At 40.7% G+C, this 24,202-nt stretch overlaps 2 protein-coding genes across 2 annotated transcripts; one reads left to right on the top strand and one right to left on the bottom strand.

Moving 5' to 3' along the window:
* Nucleotides 1-3,981: 3,981 nt before the first annotated feature.
* LOC125567926 (uncharacterized protein K02A2.6-like) lies at nt 3,982-5,004 on the bottom strand. The gene has a single exon (XM_048728959.1). It carries the CDS (start codon nt 5,002-5,004, stop codon nt 3,982-3,984), a length of 1,023 nt encoding a protein of 340 aa, XP_048584916.1.
* A 4,249-nt stretch (nt 5,005-9,253) lies between these two features.
* On the top strand, nt 9,254-19,064 carry LOC5520915 (TNF receptor-associated factor 6). The gene is made up of 7 exons (XM_032365973.2): nt 9,254-9,572; nt 10,538-10,589; nt 11,984-12,091; nt 13,986-14,147; nt 16,785-16,856; nt 17,219-17,296; nt 17,610-19,064. The coding sequence occupies exons 1-7, from the start codon at nt 9,313-9,315 to the stop codon at nt 18,468-18,470; spliced, it is 1,593 nt and encodes a 530-aa protein (XP_032221864.2). The 5' UTR covers nt 9,254-9,312; the 3' UTR covers nt 18,471-19,064.
* Nucleotides 19,065-24,202: the final 5,138 nt, after the last annotated feature.

The raw sequence follows: 24,202 nt of genomic DNA, 5'->3' as shown, positions 1-24,202 counted from the left end.
GATGCGAACTACAGGAGTTCCTGGCGGCGCTCCCTGGATACGTTTCCATAGCAACGTTAACGCCATGAGATCTTTGCCGCTTCTTGGTCTTCAAAGACAAAGATGGGAGATCTCAGGTGCATCGTCTCTCCTGTCAGTTTATCGGAAAGAAAGGGTACTTCGGCTGTGGCTGCCAGACCCACCTATCTTACTAGACAGTTGACTCTTATATTGGAAAGCTAATGGCTATATTTCACGCTATGGGAAGAGACGGCGAATGGGATAAACGGTTAGGTTTGGGCAACCCGGCAGCGAATAAGTCGCTTAAAGACTACCTGAGGTTGATAACTGCAGAGCAACTCCAAGCTAAAATATCCCCAAAGCAGGCTATGCCTTTCTTTGTGGACAAACTCTCGCAATTATCTTTGCATTTAGACAGCGAGATGAATAAGGCGTACAATAAAATGGCCTTCTTCAATGGAGACATATCGGGCGACCTGGGGCAAATGAAAGTTGTAGAGATCTTGAGATTTCCTCAGAACGACGGGTTCCTCTTTAATCACATCTGGGGGAAAACCCTCATAGATGGCGATGGAAATGTCTTTGGGGTGAGAAGAAATCCCCAGCTGGAGATATGCCCGCTCGAGGTATAGAGCGATACATGGAAGTGGCGCGCGATACAGGAATTAATTTAACAAGAGGTTAACATTTTCGCACGGTTACACCAGACCTCGGAGTTCGAGATTCGCCTCTGTCCTCATCCGCGGCTGAGGCGAGGCTAAAAGGCTACTTAAAGGACTTGAAAGCAGATGAGGGAGAGACATTGCATGGCTTTAGAGCTGGGTGTGCAATCACCCGCGCCTTGACAGGCGCTTACCTCTCCTAAATTATGGATCATATTGGTTGGTCCAACCGCCATACGGCCCTGTATTATGTGCAGTTGGCAAAGGTCCTCAATCCTGCAGGGGCGTCCGCACGTCTGGCGTCTGAATCTCATTAGGGCCCCTTGAACGCGTGGCAGGATGCTAATGAATTGAGGTGCTTCGTTGCATTTCCGGCAGCTTGTAACGAATCGCGGAAAAGAGCGCATGATCCTCAGTGAAATGGCAAGTATGAATTTTAGGTTTGGGGGTATCAGATTGTATGTAAACAACCATGAAAGATATGCTCGAGGACCCAGACGGTGTATCAGGTTTAACTCCCCTCGCTCCTTTGGGTTCTCGAGAATGCCACGCGGAAGAGTGAGAGTGGTTTCAATTAATCCGTGAAGTATAACTATACTATACTGTCGGGATTTTTGTATGTTAGCGTGTAGTAACCGAGTCCCACCAATTCACCGATCACCAATTCCCCTGATTAGTTGAGACCGCTCTATACAAATTAGGGTTGTGAATATATGTGAGGGAGTACAAGCCTACCTGGGTGTTAGGATGTCCTTTAGGTATGGGGAGAAGATAGAGTTATTAATTAGGAGTTTGACAGTTGGTGGTTAGGTTCACAAATTGCTGAGCTGGGAAGGGGGACCACTCCCCCCTTCTCTCAGTAACCGATGGCCTCATGGAGATATTGGTTTGGGAGAAAGGGATCCATCGGTTGGCAGTGCTGTGAAAGGAGACTAGACCGACAATGAGCCAAATTTATCCCCATTCTTATGCGATGACACAATGGATGCAGTGTCGGATAGTTTACTATTCTCGCTGCGTACATTACGGTCAGCGCTTATAACATCTACAACCATGAATAAATTGCCACAGTGTGCTTAACTACAGAAGCAGAGGAAGCATGCCAGGGTCAGAGTGATTAGAAAGTGAGTGCTGAGGTGGCGGGGCGGGGTAAGGTGGCATTACATCTGCCCTCCCTCCCACCCTGGTACAATTCGCACTGCGACCATTGTTGAATCGCCAAATTTATCCCCAACCTTATGCGAAGACACAATGGATGCAGTGTCGGATAGTTTACTTATTACATGCGTGACCGAAGGTTCTTCCCTTGGTCCTTTGCGCGAGCGCTAAAGCTTTCCATGGCTCGTTGCGCTGACTAGTCTGACTTGAGACGCCTGGGCCGTAGCCCGAGTATCAGGCGATTTCTTATTACACTAGCTGGAAAGGAAAAATCAGGGGCCAACCATTTGACTTTTGAGGGGGGGAGGGAGGGGGTTGGTGCGCAGGATATCTTTTTCAAAGCATTTGGTATGCATTGAGGGGATTGGAAATTCCGGGGGGGTTTGGGGGGCTCAAATGCCCAGAAATTTTCAGAGGGGAGGGGGGGGGGGGGGTAAAATGCCCTTTTCCTTAACAGTTACTGTATTTATTTTTTTTCCAGGGGGCTGGAAATTTCAGAGGGGTGGGGGGCCATACCTCCGACTCCCTCAATGGGGAGGGAGGGCATGGATTTTGTCTGGAACTACACAATCTAAAGCCGGTGAAAAGGTTTGCATGCGTGTATGGGCTGATGTATACTTAAACTGGCAAATTTGCATGGACTTTAAAGTTGAACTAAAAAAAGGAATTGTTTGAAAATACAAATCGTTTCGGTAGTTTTTAAGGCTACAAAATTACCATACAAATATATTTGTGCATATGTAATGAAAATAAAAATGGAAAAAAAATATGTACTCCTGTAAATTATATTTATCTGACAAGAGGCCTGGACTGGAAACACGGGCTACCTGGGCCTGGTTCCTAGAAAGCAGATAAACGCTAACCCAGGAATGAATGCCCTTTTTATCCAATCAAATGTCAAGGTAGCCAAAATAGCGCTAAACCTGCTTTCGCTAAGTGACCCATTAGTCGGGTCACTTAGCGCACAAAAAAGAGCTCAATCTATACACAAGTGGACAAAAGCACCAAACTTGGTATAAATATAGCCTAGAGGATGGTAGATTGAGACCGGTGCCCACCGGTACCATTAGCGGATCCATAGATAAAGAGCAATTATTTATATTAAGTGTTGTGGGTACCCTGTTGTAAGATTTTCATACCTTTTCAAGACACAAAAAAGTTAAAAATACACATTTTTTGAAAACGATTTATATCATTTAAGCTGTTTTCTATCGAATTCTGAGCCAAAAAACATAAAAAAAGCTATAAAAAGCTACCTTTGAAGAAGGAAAACCAACTGGAACCCAGGCCCCACGCGGCCTTTTTTACATCCCTTTTGCTAACATGCGAATATGACAGGTTTTTGTTTATTTAGTAAGCACAAATAGGTGGTGCACATGAATCTCCCCAGAAATGTTTTTCAATGAGTTCCCTTAGTATTACATTAAGGGTTACAGAGCTTTAATTCAACCAGCGCGGCTGTGATTAATAGGCCCGTCAGCAGGAAAAAATGCTACCGATGAGGGAGATTTTCATACCCTGTTGTGCGTTGATAAATTATACCATGCCAACTCGGATAATTTGTTTATCTTTTCGTTACGGCCCTATGTTATTTAAAATAAAATTATCACAATTGTTTCCGAGGCGAGAGCCTCGCTCTACCCCCATGCTAGTTATGGGCCAAAGCGTCCCATTCCAACCACTCGGTCGTATGAAGCCAAAAACCCTAGCTAATAGCGTTCCATGATTAATATTTTCATTTTGTAATATGTAATAAAATGTTATAAAAAGTATATCAAACTAATATAGATCGGCAGTGGTGGTTGGTGTCTACGGACATGGCGCTCAAAACCCTCTGATCGTTAGAATAATTCTGGCTTATGTCTTGATTTTCTAGGTAATATTTATTAGAAACAACAACGTAGTTTACAAGGTCCGAGCTGTGTCAGCCATGCTTTCATGAGTGCCCTCTATTCTAAGTGACGTCACGTAAAACTACAAGAGACTGTCAATCAACTATCGTGACATCTCCCCCCTAAAAGGAGATACTGCTTATGAAACGTAATATGAACTTTACAGCCTTAATATTATTCCTTAGAACTCTTCAATGTATCTCATTGGCTTTTTAACAGTTCTACCACTACGGGTTTTGAGCTCCCTAGTATTAGCATCATCAAACTGCTCAGCTCCTGTAGTCATCAACATCTTGAGTGTCATCGCTCTTGACATCCTCTTCTTCCGGTAGCTCGTAGGGAATAATATCTTGATCTATCCCAGCTGAAGGACGTAAATGACGACGATTTCGCTTCAGAAGACTTGAGTTAGACGTTTCTACGATGTACGATCTGTTACGAGTGTCTGCTGCAACAATTCGACCTTGTGTTTTCCATCCTTTTTCATTATCAAGTTTGACTCTTACTTGATCTCCTTTTTCGAGTACAGGTAGTGATCTAACGCCGTGACGATCATCGAATGACTTCTTGTATCTCTGCTTGGTTTTCTCGTCGGCTTTTCTCACCTCTTTGTGATTTGGCGTCTTTGAATGTAAATTATCAGTTAGTGTAGGCAATCTTGTGCGTATTTCACGACCCATTATAAGCTTACAAGGACTTTCCTTTGTGGCTTGTGTCGGTGTTGCTCTATAAGTTATCAATGCTAAGAAAGGATCCTCTTGTTTCAGAATCCTCTTCGCAATTCGTACTCCACTTTCCGCTTCACCATTTCCTTGAGGGAAATGTGGGGTCGATGGATCGTGCGTAAAACCATACTCCTTACTGAACTCCTCGAACTCCTTAGATGTGAACTGAAGTCCCCCATCACTCTTTACTAGTTGGGGTATTCCCCATCTCGCAAACATGTTCTTAAGTTTACCAATCACTCGTTTGGAGGTAGTATGAGGTGACTTTGTAGTGTGTGCGATTTCAATATACCTTGAATAGTAGTCTGTGACGATAAGATAATCTTGACCATCCGACATTGCAAGATCTGCTGCAATCATCTGCCATGGTCTATCTGGTAGGGGTGTGGTTCTTAGAGGTTCCTTTCTCTGCGTAGGCTGGTTGACTAAACAGAATTCACATGACGCAACCTTCTGTGCGATACTTCTGCTTAAACCAGGCCACCAGACGGAGAGACGTGCTCTCTCGCGGCACTTGGTTACACCCTGGTGTCCATCATGGATTCTGTCCAAGACGTAACCGCGCATCGATTCTGGGATCACAACACGACTCCCAAACACGAGCTTGCCATTGACTTATGATAGTTCGTTACGAATTCCAAAATACTCTCGTATTTCTTCGGGAACCTGTTTTGGATGCATCGGCCATCCATTTCTAACGTATTCCAATACTAACTTAAGCTTGGAATCTTCCTAAGTTTCTTGCTCTATCTCTTGAAGTTTATCTTTCGCAATTCTAGTGTTCACTACTGAGTCTACGTATGCTTTAACATCTTCGCTGTCTGACACATTTGACTTAAGTGGGTTTCTGCTCAGTGTGCCTGTTATTATAAGTTCCTTACCAGGTATGTGCACTGCTTTCGCATTAAACCTCATCAGGCGCATTAGCAGGCGTTGACATCTCACAGGTGTCTTATCCAAATCCTTACAGTTAATCAGCGGTACTAGCGGTTTGTGATCTGTAAGAAGTGTGAAAGATTCTAGACCAATCAGATAACGTGAAAATCTCTCACAAGTCCACACGGATGCCAAACATTCCTTCTCGATCTGCGAGTATCTGGTCTCTGCTGGTGTTAGTGTTCGCGAGCAGAATGCTACTGGACGCAATGTCCCTTTGTCTTCCTGAAGTAGAACTCCCCCGATTCCGTAGCTACTAGCGTCTGCGCTAACAGTGATCGCCTTGTTTGGATCGTAAAATATTAGAACTGGCGTTGTGGATACCATCTCTTTGACCTTATCAAAGGCTTCTTGTTGTACTTCGGTCCACTGCCAGACTGTATCTGACTTAAGCAAGTCGTTCATTGGAGCCATGACTGTGGATAAGTTGGGTAGGTATTTGCCAAGGTAGTTAATCATGCCTGTCACTTGGCGTAACTCACTGACATTCTCTGGCGCTGCGAGTGCTTGGATAGCTCTCACTTTCTCGGGGTTTGGACTAATGCCTTGCTGGTTAATCACATGTCCAAAATAAGAGATTTCTTTCTTTCGGAACTCACACTTTTCTTTGTTCAGCTTCAAACCCGATTCTTCAATGATCTTCAAAGTCTCGCGTAATCTTTTGTCGTGTTCTTCCGGGGTTTTCCCGACGATAATGACGTCATCCATTATCGCGTATGCTCCTTCTTGGTTCTTCAACAAATCTGTCATGCATCGCTGAAATATCTCGGGTGCAGAGGTTATACCAAACGGCAATCTTCGGAAACAAAATCTGCCTTGTGGTGTGATGAAGGTCGTAAGCTTTGCGCTTTCATCATTGAGGGGTATTTGCCAAAATCCACTTGACGCGTCGAGCTTTGAAAACAAGGTCGCTCCAACCATCTTGGGCGCAACATCATCAAGGGTTGGCAGGACATATCTCTCTCGCTTCACAGATTCATTTAGTCGTCTCAGATCAACACAAATCCTGACCTTCTCATTACTCTTTGCGACTGGAATCATAGGCGCACACCAATCAGTAGGCTCTGTAATTCCCTCAATTATACCTTCGCGCTTCATTCTGTCCAGCTCACTCTCGACTTTAGGTAAGAGTGGGAACGGGATTTGTCTGGCGGTATTGACGTGATACGGTTGTGCACCCTCTCGTAACTCGATTTTCACTGGCGCACAAATAAGAAGACCAATATCTCCGAATACGTCAAACGAAACTTCTCCGACTCTCTGTACTAGACTCATTTTACAAGCAGTGTCCCGTCCTAGTAAATTGTGCACTTGCTCTCCTGCAATAACAAACATCTTAACCTGGTATGTCTCCCCATTTAGCTTAGCTTCAGTCAGAAATTGTCCTTTACAGATCAGTTTTCCTCCTGGGCTTGAAATATCAGCGCGCTCTGGCTCTAGCTTTGGAGGGTTTGGGAGATGATTATAAGTCGATTCCGACAAATTTGTAATATCAGCCCCCGTGTCAATCTTGAAATTAACAGGTTTCTGGTTGATTAACAAATCAACTGTCCATGGATTCTTTGTTCCGTCCGATTCTACATCTCCTAAGAAAAATCGCTGGTCTCCCTGTGGTTGTGTAACCTCATTAGCATTCATAGGTGGCGAGTGACAAGCTGCCGCAAAATGATTGTATTTTTTACACTTGTTGCACTTTTTTCCTTTAGCGGGACAAACATCATTATTAGCGTGTGTGCGGGCGCACCTGTCGCATTTCTTAGCTCCTGTTTTTTTTTTTCTTGCCCCTTGTTTTGTTCTTTGAACTTCCGGTTTCTACCCTGCGTGCGGGAACCCTGTGGTTTACGGTGAACTTCGAGCAATTTGTTTGGACTTTGGTCTGAAATATGAGATTTGATCAACTCGGATTGTCGAGCCATTTGTATTGCTGAATCCAGGTTTAAATCTGATTTCATTTGTAACTTCTTAGATAGTTCTTTATCTAGAGTTCCAATGACAATTCTATCTCTAATTTGCGTCCTTTAGATCCCCAAATTCGCAATATTCAGCTAATTCGTACAGGTTTCTTATGAATGATTCTGCCGATTCTCCCGGTATTTGAGATCTCTGATGGAATTTCGCTCGCTCACGAATAACATTTCTCTTTGAAATAAAATAATCATCATATTTCTTTAGGACTTTCTCTAAGTCTTTCTTGTCAGCTTCTGACCCAAAATCAAAGGACTTGAGAATGTTTTCCGCTTCAATTCCCATTGAATAAACGAGCGTGCTCACCTGTATTTCCCCTTCTTCCTTCGTAAGTTTCGTAGCAATCGCGTATCGCTCGAACTTCGGCTTCCATTCCGGCCACTTTAAAGGCTTGGTGAAGTCGAAGAACTCCGGTGGATTCAGGAATCTCGCCGCTGCCGCCATGTCTTGATTTTCTAGGTAATATTTATTAGAAACAACAAGGTAGTTTACAAGGTCCGAGCTGTGTCAGCCATGCTTTCATGAGTGCCCTCTATTCTAAGTGACGTCACGTAAAACTACAAGAGACTGTCAATCAACTACCGTGACAGCTTACGTCAGGTTTGGGGCTAAACGTGTCCTCTCTCAAGGTTGACGCTGGTTTCGTCAACACTAGAGTTTTTGAACACTTGTTTATAGCACCGTCGTTTCTTTGTACCTCGAAGAAAACCTCCATGAGAAAGGAAAATTCCTCTATATGGAAAAGAGATCCCCGCGGACCCTGCGCACATGCTAGCGTACGTAAGCTCTATACATTTTTAATTATCCTCTCTCGCGCTTCCTGGAGACCTTTCCTTTTCTTATGCTCCACGGCCCTTTCCATCCCTGAGGTCATCATTAAGACATCTTTAGGATAATAACATAGTCCTCTTCTATTGCTGCGGCGATTTGTTGAAGGTTGGTTGGTATCCTGTTTAAGCATGCGATGCGTTTCAACCTCATCAATGTAATTCACACGTAGGGAGCAATAAGCACTTTCGTAGTGACTCTGCTGGTCAGCTTCTTTCGTTCTAAAGTGCTTTCGAGCATTAATACCGCAAATGTGTGACAATTCCTGTGCCATTTTGCGCTATTTGGGACAAAGAGTTTCTACAGATGTTTCTTCCGCAAGAGAAAAGAAACACAATCTAATAACTTTTATTAAAGAGGCATATCTAAAGCATCTTATTGGTCTTTGGTGTCTAGTTGACAGACACTTACAAAGCCCCCTTATTAATTAAATCCATCTCTAGCTCTTCTTATTTAGCCAACGTCAAAATACCCGGTAATTGCGATTAATCGCAGATTTAGAAGAAATAAATTTAAAATAAAAAAAGTTCATATTTAGTAGGTTATAGACATTGTAAGTCCTTGATACATGAAGAATGAGTTTTTGTTTGTACTAAAATACGCGATTTTATGAGGTACTCACAGCATATAGCAGTATAGTGCCAATATGAGCCGCCATCTTGGACAACCGTGAGGGGGATTGGAAACTTTTTCTCCCAAATAAAACGTTTAAATGCAGCCGACGACAGTTTTATTTTGAAATATTAACAAATACCGTTATATTTCCCCTACCCCTAAAAAAAACAATCAGGTATTTCGCCCTTAGTTTAAATTTCACCACAGGGAGCCCGTGATGGACGCTTTTTTTCCAATTTTATATTCCGTTATTACACAAAATCCCCAAGTGGTACCGGTCTCAGTATTGATTACATCCTCTTGGCTATCTTTATGCCAAGTTTGGTGCTTTTGTCCGCTATGTATAGATTGAAACACTAAGCGACCGGACTACATGGAGTATAACGGTCGTCTCCGATGATTGGCTATTTTGAACAGGCGGTTTCGGTTTCGGGTATGCTCGTAATGCATCATGGGATAGGGTATTTTCCCTGTTATTATTCTGCTTGTGTGTTACTTCGTCTTCCTCTGGTTTACCAATAGGTGGATAACATGAATCACAGTTTTAGCGGCCCGAAAACGAGAAACGCTAGCGAGTATGACGAGATACGAGGGACACAAGTTCCAGCTAGTTTGCCGTTTATCAACCAATATGGCGGACCTCAAAGGCTCGAAGAGGGTTATGATGAACTCTTTGATCCGCCTTTAGAAAGCAAGTATGAGTGCCCTATCTGCCTTCTAGGACTTCGAGATCCTGTCCAAACGCCGTGCGGCCACAGATTTTGCTTCAACTGCATTAGACGATCCATTAGGTAAGTCGTCGGTTGACATCTGATAAAGGGCCTGGTCAAACTAGAAGCAGAGTCTGTTGCGACATGACGGTGAGACGGTGAGGCTAACAGATATTTTTTTTTTGGGATTCCATTGATTGATTACACTATCTGAGAGTACGACTGTTATTGAGCACATTTGCAACTCTAGAAACTTTTGCACAACTTTAGAAACTAAAAAGACACTTAATGAAAGTGAAAGTAATGATAAGCAATTTCTTTGGTAATTTTTTGTATAAAGAGAAAAATAGCTTGGGTCTGCTTTGTGTTTCCTTAGTACTTCACCTAAACAGAATAAATGCTACCATTGAATGGTTTTGATGTTTCCGATATATTCTCCTTGTTTCACATAACCATTTTTTTCCTTTCTGTTTTTATATTTTTGAAAGGTAATGCTCAGCTGACATCAGACAGGTTTTTATGCTGCCTCTCGATATGAAGCAGTCATCTGCCATACTTCTATGATAATAGTCTTTTGAATAAGAGATGCAATATTTCACATATTCCAGTTCTATGCTCCACTGTGCCTTCCAGTTAGAGACTCAAAAGAAACACTAGTACCATTTGTGAGCCACATTGCACAGGCACATACCCAGGATTGGCTAAGGGGGCTGCACCGTCATAGGTATCATATGGAAAAAAACATAGTATTTGAAGATTCCTTTATAAAAAATGTTCCACATTTTGGCCGCCAAGGCCCCCTGTGTTTTCACCTGTTGCAGTCAAAATGCCTTCAAGATATAATGATAAAGATGTTTTGGTACTATCATAGGAATGTTGCTTGAATAATATAAAGTTGAGACACTTGCCTTATTACTTGAGTTCTTATGATTCATCCCAGCATCGTGATGTGTACACAACCACAAAGATGGATTTATTACAATAAGAGCTCATGCTTTTTTTTATCACCCCTGACCCAAGCAGAATAACATTTGTTTATTTCCCAGGGATGCTGGACCAAAGTGCCCAGTTGATAACACACCACTTTCAGAGAGAGAGGTACGGTATGCTCTTGGACTTCATCAGTAAACATACGGTGCCAGGCCCATACCCAGGATTTTTCTTGGGGGGTGCGAAATCCGAAACAGTGGACCTAATATTTCCGGGGGTGGGGGGTGGGATGGGATTTCTGCCGTTGTGGGTACGGGCCTGGGTTCTGTTATTAAAGGAAAAGCTCCTTCCAAATGTTTATAATCATAATCTATTTATAATCTGGCACACCTGCATATATTATTCTTCAGCTGTGATGAAAATGCTGGATATGTTAGAGTGCACAGAGCTTGGTATAAGATTATTTTATGATTATATAGAAACATTTCAGGTGGATAAGTCTAGGAATGATATTTCAATTGGTTTAGGAATATGAAATTTGAATTTAACGATGTTGACTCCTTGACGGCTGATAGATAACTTATTGTTCTTCAGCCTGGGTGTAGGATGAGCTTCTCCTTTTATAATGGAACCTAGTATTTTCAAGAAGACCACCCCTATCCACTCAATACCCCGGCTATGGGCCTGTTTAACCATTAGGCTGACCATTTTCCCAAGCTTGTATGAGGTACAGTAGCTCATACAACTTGCAGTTTGCACAAATTTCCTTCATTAGAGCAGACCTTCTTCTGAACCTTCCAATACTTCCCCTTGGCTACGTGCATGCTAAAGTGATACTTGATCCATAATCAGGGCCAGTCCTAATAGGAGGGAGCCGAAGAAACAAGGGAAAGTAATATAGTTTGGGTGAACAAAGGAATGAATTATATAAAATGCTAACCCCACTTGCAAGTTATTAGGAATTATACCTTGGAAGTGTGAAAATATGAAAGTGAAAAAAGAAAAGAATCAATAAATAATTGAAAAGATATAAGAAAAAAATGAGAAAATTGCGAAAGACTAGGATAAAAAAATATGAAGAAAAAAACTACATATTATTTCTAGAATATAATGGTGGTTGAAGCTATGCCATAAAACTTTAATAATATAAATGCTTCTTTGGCACACAATGTTTGGTGGTACATTGCTCAAACTTCTGATAATTTCTCTTAAGAAATAATATAATTTCTCTATTAATATTAAGCTTCCATGCTTTTCAACAAGAAGAAAAATAAAAATCACGCTATGTAACCTGAGATTGTGGAAAAAAGCGACTGTTCTATTCCTTCCTTCTCCATGTCTCCTTTATGCTAATTTTCACACTGTTAGCATTGTTATTCTCCTTTCTTTGCTAATAGAAAAATAAATAAAGAAAGGAAATGTAAAAAAATAAAATCTAATGAAAAGATAACCGACAAAAGCGATTGGGATTGAAGACATTCTTTACAATCACCTTCAGCAGGTCCAGCCAATTCAGTTCTTGTGAGTTCTACTGTTTCAAATTTCATTTTCCATGTTTATAGCTGTACCGAGACAACTTTGCCAAGCGGGAAATGATGTCTTTCATTGTGTGGTGCCGGCTCAAGAAGGAGCGGGGATGTACATGGAAGGGAGCTTTGAAAGAACTGGAGGTAAATCAGTACATGCCCTTATACATCTCAGTTCATCATTGTTGACTACCAACCATGCAAAATAGTATCCAACAAGTCAACTGGATGTCTACAATTGCCAGGCACCTTTGTGTCTGAGAATGACTTGTGAACTTGACTTGTTAATGAGAAGCTGTGTAGTATCACATGTTTAAGTTTTTATGTGATGAGCTACTCATCTCCATCTCATTCAGTCGTTTGTAACTTAATTACAAACTCTCCACGCGTTTGATTGGTTATCACTGTTTAAAGAAAAAGACTTCAGGTCTCGACTGGATATGGTGATTATATAATGAAAATGATAGAGCTTGTGAATGATGAGAAAGATGTCTCAGCCATTTCGCATAGCGTTTCTTAGGCAATGTAATGTAACATGTACCAATATCACAAAAGCAAGCCTATGATGGAGGAATGTCTGATGTTTATAATGCTTTACAATGTGTATCCATATCGCAATCTGGGGATGGTTGAACGTCTTAATGGTGTCGATACAAAGTCTATGTAAGCAGGGTTATGCAGTGAACCTGGTCTATGATCAGCCTTAATTGCCCAAGGAAAACACTTCTAGACCCTCTAACTGGAGCTTTGGAGATTCAACCTGTTCTATCCATAGTATAAAGTTTTCTACGGATAGAAATCAACAACAATTTCTATCAGCTTTTGGTCCTTTCATTAACAATAATTGTATGGTGGCTGCCTTTGACTTGATACTAAAGACAGCATTCCAGTCAAAGATGTCTAATCTCTTTAAACGATAGGACAAGAAAAGACGGGATCCATTATCGAGATTCTCAAAAACTACAAAAATGAGATCATGGGTGGAATGATGGTGCATTGCCACCCTTTCATCTTGCATGCAGGGTCGTAGAAGGTCGAAAGTCAGTACCCATATGACAGTGCTTTTATCACCCTTGCGGTTAGATCCCTCATAATGGAAGCAAATACTTTAATTTTCAAGAAGTATCAAGATGACTTGAGATGGCTTTTCCCATTTCTCTTTCAGTGCTGTTTACGTAGTAAAAGGGAAGGTCAAAGTAGAGAAATAGACTACAGAAATACCCTGTTAAAAATTAGGAACGTTACAGTATGTTATCACTTCTAACTGATCTCTGGTCTTCCCTGAAAGAGGAGTATAGCAATGTGGATCACATTTATTCTATTGGAGTCAAAAGGCTGTTTGATGATCTAAAGACAAACACATAGATACAATGAAATTATTAATAACAACTCGACATAATGTTGTAGCTGAATGGATCATAACACACAAGACGTTATTGGTTATGCGCACAAAGAATCTCTCCTCCTGTGTTGCCGTGGTGTTCCTGTGCAGTAGGTACTTGTTGAACAACGGTCATGTTATTCAGAGGCTCCTTTACAGCTCCTGACTGTTGACATCTGTGTGTGCACAGGCGATCCCTGAGTCACAGTCACATAACAAAGGTCTCCCTCTAACGGAGTATTCTACCTTGCCGGCTTTCCATATAGTCATTTTATTGATAAACTGTGAGAGAGCCTCTTTGAGATCCATTCCAATATTCATTGCCTTGGGAAAAGGATGCCGTGGTGCGTTTTACCTGGGTATTAACATAATTTAGTACATTGTACAAAATATTTTTTAATATGTGCAATGTTTATTGTCCATGTTATCTCTAAAACTGCAGCATATCAGATACTAAAGAACTTGGTCGATGTGAAATTAGAACAGAACCAGAACCTGAGCTATTATTTGGCTGAAGAGCAGTTGCTATAACTTTGGTTGGATTCATATCTTCAATACTTCAACTCGTTGTCATTCATATTTTTGGGGGTTTGGGTACTTCTCATAGCCGTTACAGGCCAGTTGAGGGGTCAGTGTTAACCATGCATGTTGTATCAGGAACATCTTAAGGGCTGTCCCTGTATGGATACTAACTGTCCTAATGAGTGTGGCGCAGTAATGCAAAGAAAGGAAGTTGACAAGCACTGTGCCGAGGCATGTCCCAATCGCTCTGTGCCCTGCGACCACTGCAAGATGAAGGTTACTATCAGCAAAATAGAGGTATGAGTGTTATGTGGCAATGTATTGAGATGAGGATAAAAAACAAAACAGATTCGCAAAATACGCCAACCGTTATGGCCGTTATATATGATTTCAACCGTTATGGCCGTTATATATGATTTCAATCGTAGGATGCGACTAGCTGAATATTTCTTTAATGAAGACAAACCCAATGATAATGATACTCTCTCTTTTGACAGTTCATTTAACCCTTTCCGTAACAAAAGCACTTGGACTCCCTCCTCAGGCAGGGATAACTCACTCGACACCTTCCTTAATTCTGTCAAACTACAGATACAAAACTCTACACTTAACAAGACTCGCTCTAACATCACACCTGGTGAACGTAACGCTTTAACACAACTCAACCAAAGACAAGACATCATAATCAAACCCGCAGACAAAGGATCCGGCACAGTCGTAATGGACAAAGACTGGTATATTAATGAATGTAATAGACAACTTAATGACACTAAATTCTACACACAATTAGATGCCGACATTACTAATGACATACAAAAACGAGTCACAACTTACATCAACCGAATGCACACGGACGGAATAATTAATCAGGACACTAAATCCTACCTCACACCCAAAGACTCTAAACCTGGACGGTTTTACATACTCCCTAAAATACATAAACATGGTAATCCTGGACGCCCCATTATTTCCTCTAACTCCCACCCCACCGAACGCATCTCAGAATTTGTAGACTACTACCTCCAGCCATTAGTAAGTAAACTTCCATCATACGTTAAAGACACTAACCACTTCTTAAACATTTTATTAACACTCAGCAACCTACCAACAGACTCTCTCCTGGTCACACTCGACGTCTCTAGCCTCTATACTAATATTCCACATAATGATGGCATCAACGCTTGTCACCACTTCCTTCGCACATGTAACACTAACCCCATCCCTGCTGGCACTATTTGTGATTTAATCCGCATGATCCTCCAAATGAACAACTTCTCCTTTAATGACAAACACTACCTCCAGAAGCATGGCACCGCAATGGGCACACGCATGGCACCCTCTTTCGCCTGTCTCTTTCTTGGTCTATTTGAAACCAACGCTTTGCGTGACGCCCCCTACAAACCCCATACGTGGTTAAGATACATCGACGATATTTTTGTTGTATGGACTGAGGGCCTAGACAAATTGAACGCTTTTGTAGATTACCTTAACAATCTACACCCCACCATTAAATTTACAAGCTCCCACTCCTATAACAATGTACCTTTTCTTGACGTTAATGTCTCCCTTGTTAATAGTAAAATCGAAACTGACCTCTACTCCAAACCTACTGACAAACACCAACACCTTCTTTTTTCATCTTGCCATCCTCATCACACCAAAAAGGCCATCCCCTATAGCCTCGCCCTCCGTATTCGCCGCATTTGTTCTACAGAAGAAAGCTTTAATAACCGCTGCAATGAACTCACCAACTACCTCCTCAAGCGTGGCTATAAACCCGCTTTTCTCAAGAGACAAATCCTACGCGTTGCTAACATTTCCCGCATTGACGCCCTACGCCCTAATAATAACAACCACAAAAACTCCCGTCGCATCCCCTTTGTCACTACCTATAACCCTACACTACCTAACATCAACAACATAATCCGTAGAAACTACAACCTTCTACTCTCGTCTAAGCGATGCCATAAGGTTTTCACTGAGCCCCCTCTTGTCGCCTTTCGCCGCTCACCTAACCTCCGCGACATCCTCGTTAAAGCCAAGCTACCTTCCGACCGCTCTCCCACCAACCAACCTCCCGGTGCTTTCCGTTGCGAAAAAAACTGCCTAACCTGCCCCTATATTAGAACCGATGGCCTTACAAGCTACACATTTTTCTCAACAGGTGAAACACGACCTATAACCTCCCACATAACCTGCAATACTAAAAACGTGATTTATATGATTCAATGTAACCGCTGTAACCTTCAATATATTGGGGAAACTAAACGCAAATTAAAAGAACGCTTTAATGACCACCGCAGAACTGTAGACTCTCAATCTCGATCCATACCAACCCACGCCGCTGAACACTTCCTAAAACCCAACCACTCAGCTTCTGACATAGAGCTAATACCTATTGAAAAAATAAGAAATAACCGCGACTCCATCCGCAAAGCAAGAGAAGCCACATTGATAGCTCGCGCTGGCACTCTTGAACCCGGTGGCCTCAACCGGCGTGAAGAAACCGTTTAGCTACTTAGTAATCCACACCACCCTATTTACCATCTTCCATAAGTCACTAAATTACTATTTTTACCTTTTGTTAGTTAATCATCAATGAACTTTGTACTTTGTCACTCAATTACTATTTTTACCTTTTGTTAGTTAATCATCAATGAACTTTGTACATATACTAGCTATAACATGCCATTGTAACTCATTTATAACCTGAAGAAGGCAGGTATTGGCCTGCCGAAATATCGTTCTAAAAAACATAAATCTGCGTTGTTGTCGACTTTTTCTTTTAAAGGTGATTTATTGATAGCCTTCGTTTTAGTAAGAATGGCAGTTCTGGCCTGAAGACACAATTTTGAATAGAATTGCATTAACAGTTTATCCTCTCAGTTACATTAAGGCACAATTAAAGCACTCTTCTATCTGTTCCTTTTGTAGAAACATTTGAAAGAGTGCCCAAAGATGGTGATCCAATGCAAAAGTTGCAAACAGAATGTCACAAGAGAAAAGGTTGGTAGTGGAGTGATGTCCCAGAGAATCGTGCTAGACTAGGGTATTAAGTTTGGATAGAAGAAATATAGATATGTGTATGAACTGTGCCAGCACAGGAGTTTCCTTATCTCATCTCCTGCTGTGGTGTTTGTCTGTAAATAGGGATTTTCAGAACAATGACAAAATTAGTAGAGGATTACAGTGCATTTTTCTAAACAATATCTATATTAGTATAGTATAGTATTTGACTATATCTAATATATTGGATTATCCTTATATGTATAGGTCTCCTCTTAGCATTTTACTTCCTATACCAGCCTTAGTGGTACCTTGTAATGTACTGAAGACTTCTGAACAATGAGTTACTTGGTGCTTTTCAGATGACTGATCATCTTCAGAGCAGCTGCCCAAAGATGAAATCAACCTGCCCATTTGCATTCTTAGGCTGTGATTTTGAGGTATGAACCCACAGATGAAAATAAAACTAAAACGAATAAATTACCTACTAAACTTGAAAGTTCTTCGCACTGCATTTTTTTTCTGAGCTTTACCTTAAATTCCAGTCATATAAGTAATTTATCGGCAAAATAAAATGCAAAACAATACAAAATCCACACGAATTCTTAATGTATAGAGTTCATATGTAGATGCCAAAGTTACCAATAGACGCCGCAATAAAAATGCTTTGGAAAACTTGTACAATTTTGTGCATGCGTTTTAATTTTGCGTGTGTGTTCTTAACTTTTTACTATTTATTGCTCCACCCTCTAGGGTTTTAACCCGGCTGTGATAAAGCACGTCACGGAAAACCGTGAGAAGCATTTCTTTGAATTAGGGAGATACCATCAACGGCTGAATACCGAAGGGAAAGGCGGAGCTGTTGGAGGTAAAGATAAATCACGTCAGTCATCTAAAGAACAGGCATCCCACGGCCCACAAGAACACACTCCACACGAGGCAGAACTTCGGCGTGAGGCTCTTTTTCAAAGTGCCAACATGCAAAGGGAGGTGGACATGCTCGGTTCCCGGGGAGATGAGTATCGGCAGTTTCTTGCTTACCTGGAACGCAAGGTAGAAGATGTCAAGACAAGCAGTGATAGGCGCATTGCAGAGCTGACCCACAAGCTGATGAGACTTGAGACCCGGGAGATCGAGCTGGAGGGAAGGGTGTGCAATGGAACATTCATCTGGAAGCTGGACAACTTCAGGCAGTGTAGAGAAGGTTCCATTGCAGGCCTAACAGCGGCCATACACTCACCGCCTTTCTATACAAGCATGTATGGCTACAAAATGTGCCTCCGGATGAATTTAAACGGCGTGGATGGAGGACTGGGTGAGCACGTCTCCTTGTTCATTCACATGATGCAAGGCGATTGGGATGGTATCCTGGAGTGGCCATTTATCGGACGGATAACCCTTTCCATCCTGGACCAAAGTGACCAAATTGATTCAAGGAGACCGATCAGCGAGACGCTGGTAGCAAAGCCCAACTTGTTGGCCTTTCAAAGGCCTACTTCTCCCCGTAACCACAAAGGCTATGGGTATGTGGAGTTTTGTCCGATTGATCAGTTAACCGAAGGACAATACATTAAGAATAATAGCATATTGGTTCGCATCCAGATTTCCCGCTAGATCTAATCTGAGGTTCTGCCAATGTGTCGGGTTGTATATATAAACACTGATCGCTCAATTCATTATTGTTATATTTATATTCTTAAGCTATTAAGTTTCTCGCGATTGTTTTACGCATTTCCCTAATAGTTTCTTTCCCAATAGTGTTTTCGTTCTGAATGTCAGCTTCTCTTTCGGTCCGCTTCTGTATGTATGTCAGTTTGTCTATTTGTTTAAACCCAGTAGCGTATTTGCGTTTATAATATTTTGTATAATTTCACACTTGTATCAGTTTTATAACGATAAACGTGCTTGGTATAAGTTTGCCGTGAGTTTTAAATTTTCATTGTAAGTTTTGTATAAAGATTAGAATGATTTTTGCTTATTATATCAAGCCTTTAGACATCCGTAGCCTTTACCCAAAGCCTGTGCAAGATGGCGGGTAAAGGTCCATAAACACGTTCATATATATGAACATCCGTATGCCATATTGGCAGAACCTCAGAAAATGTGGATGGTATTACTATAGTTCGGAACACATGAATGCACATTATATCATTTACTTAATTAACTTTGCAGAAGTTTTGACTTCAGGTTGGATTTTAAAAAATAGCACAAAAAAAATACAAAACGGGTTTGTGTAAACCCTGAGGTAGATCTAAAAAGATCTACATTATAATTATATTTTTTAAGTTAAGGTAATTCCCTTCTGCGCATATTGGCGCACGCTGTTTGTTCGAATTTCCCGGTATTAAGTGCGCGCGCGCGCCACAGTTGTACAAGAAAACAAAGCAAAAGGCGCGCGTTTTTTTCTTAAAATCGCTTTGACAGAAAAACGAAGTCGGTTACCCCCATTTTTTATTTGCTCAAATAGTTAAATATATACGGAAAAATGATATTTCTCTTAAAAGCCGTAAAATACTTCAAAATGGCGCTCTTTACCGTATGAATAGTGGCGAAAACAATGTCTTTTAGTGCGATCTCTTAAAATGTGATTTGTTTTGAACATTAGCTACTACGGTATATTGTTTAAGAGATCGGATTTCGGCAGCTCGACAAACAGAACTTAATTTTCTAAAGACTATAGGCACTCTTTTTGAAAACTAAGAGTTGGGATTTTTCCTTGCGCGATCAGTAAAAACGCGTCAACTCTACGCCCCTCTGTTGTGAAAACGAGGTCGGTACCCCCATTTTCTATTACATTTTTTGAAAGCCCTTAATTTCAATATTGTTTATGCCAAGTTTTGAAAAATTCTGGGTTGTAGAACTATTTCAAGGGAATTACCTTCATTAAATTTATATGTTAATATCGTCATCCGTTCACGACGGGCTAGATATACCATAGAAAGGTTAGTTTTATTTGCCTTACTCCGTCTGTCTAAAGGAGTAATGGCTTATAGTGCCAGAATGGTGTGGACAGGACAAACTATGCGGATACGTTATAGTGCGACGCGCATGGCAGGCCAGGATAGAAACGTGACTAGGAGGACCCCTTCGTGTTCTGATGAGCACTAAAGCATTTGTCTCGATGGTTGCCTAGTGATGCTGTGGTCAATAACATTGTACGTTTCTCGTAGTCTTAGACTACTTCACAAAACTGCCATCGTGACCACTGTAGCGCGCGTCGCAATGTTAATTTGTCAACACTTGGCTCTCGTGCTGTTACGTCGAACACATGGGTACATGGGCTAATTTTCTAGTATGTATTATATGATGGACTTATTGTATAGTATACCATCCACATTTAGACTTAGTATAGGATAATAGCACCGTAGTGTTACTCGTTCTAGTTTCAACCATTCAATCTCGGTACGCGAAATGAATTTTCCTGTTTTTCGGGAAAATTATGATTACCTTATGGCTTAAGTTAAAAATGTGGCTAACAAAAACCCAAAAAATGGAAATTAGCGAAGTAGTAATAGTCAGAAATGAGTAAGTGGAAATCTCTCTATTTTTAAAACACCATAAAGGTAAATAACGTTGAGATCGAATAGGTGATACCAGAATCCCCAAATCTGGCCGCGAACCTACAGTAATGTAAACAGATGAACCTGACAGGCACAATGTCTGTTGTTAGGAAAAATATTTGTTTTGATTTATTGGCAAACATGTCCAAAGGCTAGTTGTCTATATTTAATTGTTAAATCTAATTTTAATTTACAATATACGGTGGTGGATCTTCCAAAACTATAGAATAATCCAGTTCAATAGTCTTTAAATAGCCAGTTGTACTAAATGAGCATATTATATGCGTCAAGGGTTTCAGTGGGCTATGGCTTAATAACTTGAAGAGAGAAGAAAGGTACCATCAACCTTTCTACAAGCAGGGTTTAAACTCCATGCGCGAACTAGATGCGCAATGGAAGATGGATCCACTTTAAATTTATTTCACTCAACAGTATAAAGGTTTTTTTTGTGGAGCAACTTTTAGTTTACTTGAATATAGTATGAATGAGACTTTACTGACTACGCAATTAATTTATATAGAGCAGTTTCAGATATTTTTCAGGTCATTACCATTCAAATTGATACTTGGAGAGTTGCCATGCTGAATGAATCACTATGAAACTTAAACATTGACTCAAAGAAAATTAGATCATTTTGTGGCTCGGGTCTTGTCGTGCGTGAGGTGGTCCTATTTTTTCGAGTTTGTTCATAAACAGGGAGTGGTGGTTACAGAAAAGGCAATAACAAAACATTAAAATTTTGCACTAACCGTTAGCTCTGGTTAATTGCTTTTCAGGATGCTGTTTTTGTAATGTGCTTATGTTGTATTCAGGCCTGTCAGGTTACCTAAAATAAAGCTATGCTAAACGAACTGGTCTCATCTCACCTATCCCGCAGCTCATTCACTTCTCTTCGTATCTGTTTTACATAATGTATACGTGAGCCTTTACTCTTCTAAAACAAATATTATCGCTCTCCCTCATTTAAATAACAACAACAAAAATTTCTTCAAATTAGGAAGAGATAAGGTATTACTTTATACTGCGCGGTGAATGTCGAGTATTGTTATGGTGAATTTCCTTAAAATTCAAAAACTACAAACTGTGAGCTTGGGTTCCCTAGAAAATCGCCCAGGGCCGGGGTTACAGAAAAGCCAAGTTTTCTAAACCCAGTAGCGTATTTGCGTTCGCGCTTGCAAGTCAGCCTCTCCCTTTAACAGTTGATAAACGTTTAAGAGAGCCATCCGGTGATCCCACTGCTGCCACCAAGAGTAACATGGTTGCTGAGGGGCTCGGGACGCATAAGTTCCAGAGACAACCATTAGAAAGTCCTGGCGTTATCCACTACACACGGCGCATAGCAATAGGGAGAGGAGAAAATGCTATCATAAGTTTTCATTTCTTCCATGTTCATTCTCTACCGGCGTAAGGTTAGGTAATACAAGCAACATATTACAGTCTACGGAACAGATGCTCATTTGCATAAGCCACTGTCCGGCGTCCTCGATTTCATGCGACGCCATTTTCTGCCATTTGTCATGACAACAGCCCACGCTTTGACGAAGGCGATGTTTTGCAAAGTTTTATTACATTTATAACATTAGATAGTATGCTCGCCTGTTATACTTTTTAAACAAAAAAAAAATATCATGACGATAAAGTATAAGGGTCAACTTATCTCATGTTAGCAAATCAACTTCCTAAGAAGTCTTAAAAGAATCAGGTTTTGGCGATATTTTGAAGAGAATGAATCACATGAGAAAAGTTCTACTCACTCAATTTCACATTTTGGTACATCCAGTCATAAGCAAAGTTAAAAGCCGAGACTCACAGCATAACTAAAACTGTTATTTTACTTAATCTGAGTGAACTCTGAGCACATATTTCCACCTGTTTTTAAATATATTAAACGATTACGAGCTTGCATGGTTTTACCGTCTCCAAGCCGCAAAGCACGCATGTATTTATATTCAAAATATGTCGAAAAGGCGTGGAAATCACTGGAAAGTTTGTATTGGACGTTTGATAAGAATTCCTTCAGGAATTTGTATTGGAGGTCTGATTTCCGTAGCACCCCTTATTAAGAGCAATAAGTCCTTTAATAGCATAGACATGCAACAACAGCCAATAATTATGTTTGCTTCTAAAAACATTTTTGGTACACCTTGTCATAGACTCGTTTTATGAAAATCATGTACAATATATGAATCTCCAACTAATAAACTCTCGGTGTGTGAAAGATGGGCTCCAGATCCTAACGCGTTAAAAAATAGGAGGATAAATTCAAAAGTGTGTCATCCACTCGGTCTCGACTAAATCTTTGTTCTAGCCGTAGAAGCGTGCGTAAATAGCAAAAGAATGAAATGAACAAGTGACCGTGCATTCCAGCATGGCAACTGCGTTAAAAATAAACTTTTCTTTTTTCCCAAAAATTTTGTTTATTTGGACTAAATAAAATTTTGTTATTATGCGTGAACATTACTCTTTAGGATGAGGTACAATTTAGAAAATGAAAACGAATAAAACGCTCAAAATATAATTTTATTCACGTCCTAGAGATTTTATGCTAATGAGTCGAACATGATTTTTATTGTCATGGGGGTAAGACACCGAGAGAGAGGATAGAAAATCAGCGAAAGATACCTCTTAAGCCTCTTTGAAGCTAGAAACATTACTTTTGGTACTCCATCTGAAGAAGGAAAATGCCATTTATACGATAGTGTAGGCTGTTTCATTTATGAAAGTTGTTTTACAATCTTTTAAGGTGGCGCGCCGAGGTTGTTTTGGCTAAACAGCTTATATACTGTCACGCAGGAATAAGTCACACATATAGTGGAGTGATATTTAGCATCTAGAAATTATATACGGATCGGCTGTCAGCTTATTGAAGTCCACGGGACAACTAAAAGCATTTTGTTTAGCTAACCTATCGCGTTTGACAGGAAAATCTAAAACGCTCGCATAGAAATTGCTTAGCCAAGCAGTTCATATTTTTAGCAGATTGACCTTTTGCTCTAGAAACTTATGGGCGTACCGCGTCCCTTTTCAAGTGGTACTGGAGAACAGAGTTTTGAGCATTTGTTTTAGTCCTGTATCCGTTAACTACATAAGGAAAGTTAGGTCTGAGCTCACACAAGGTTTACCCCAAGTAAGCTCCAGACCCAGCCGTCGATGAAATTATGTTTTAGTACATTTTAAGATTTTGAGTGCAAAAATGATTGGAATGCTGTCAATCATAATAGTCACGTGTGTAGCTTGCCATGCACACTAGCAGTGTAACAAGTTAGTGTGTGACATCCGTAGTTAGTAGCAACATGTAAACATTACGTAAGTCACGGTAGCCCAAGGGTAACCAACTGGCACACCCACATAGGAAGGTCGTCCCTCGTACACCCATTGGTTAAACCCTTATCCAAACACTGCTAAAAGCCCTTTGGGATGTCAGTGTCAGTTTTCCTAAAGGACATGCCGTCTTAGTAGCATATAAACACACCAAAAACTCACTTAACAACTTGAAGAGACACCTGTAAGAAAATACTTGTAGACACCAGATGTTGTAAAGACTTTGTAACAGCGAACAAGTAAAATCCGGTACCTCCCCCAGCCAAGGGGGTCATAGTCGTTTTCTCACAAGTGGTCAGAGAGAGTAATAGCCGCTTGTTACATGTGGTTAGAGAACCCAAAAATATAGCTGTTACAATACTATGTTCCCTACAGAAGACTCATTTTCGGCGCAATTTAAATTTTTCAAATTTTATTAATACATCTATGCTTTATCAGATTCCGCTAGATTCACTCTTCTTGGAA

This window comes from Nematostella vectensis, chromosome 6 (genome assembly GCF_932526225.1).
Source record: "Nematostella vectensis chromosome 6, jaNemVect1.1, whole genome shotgun sequence".
In the NCBI taxonomy this organism is placed as follows: Eukaryota; Metazoa; Cnidaria; class Anthozoa; order Actiniaria; family Edwardsiidae; genus Nematostella; species Nematostella vectensis.
Note: the sequence above shows the minus strand (reverse complement) of the source record. Positions and strands in the feature narration are given on the sequence as shown.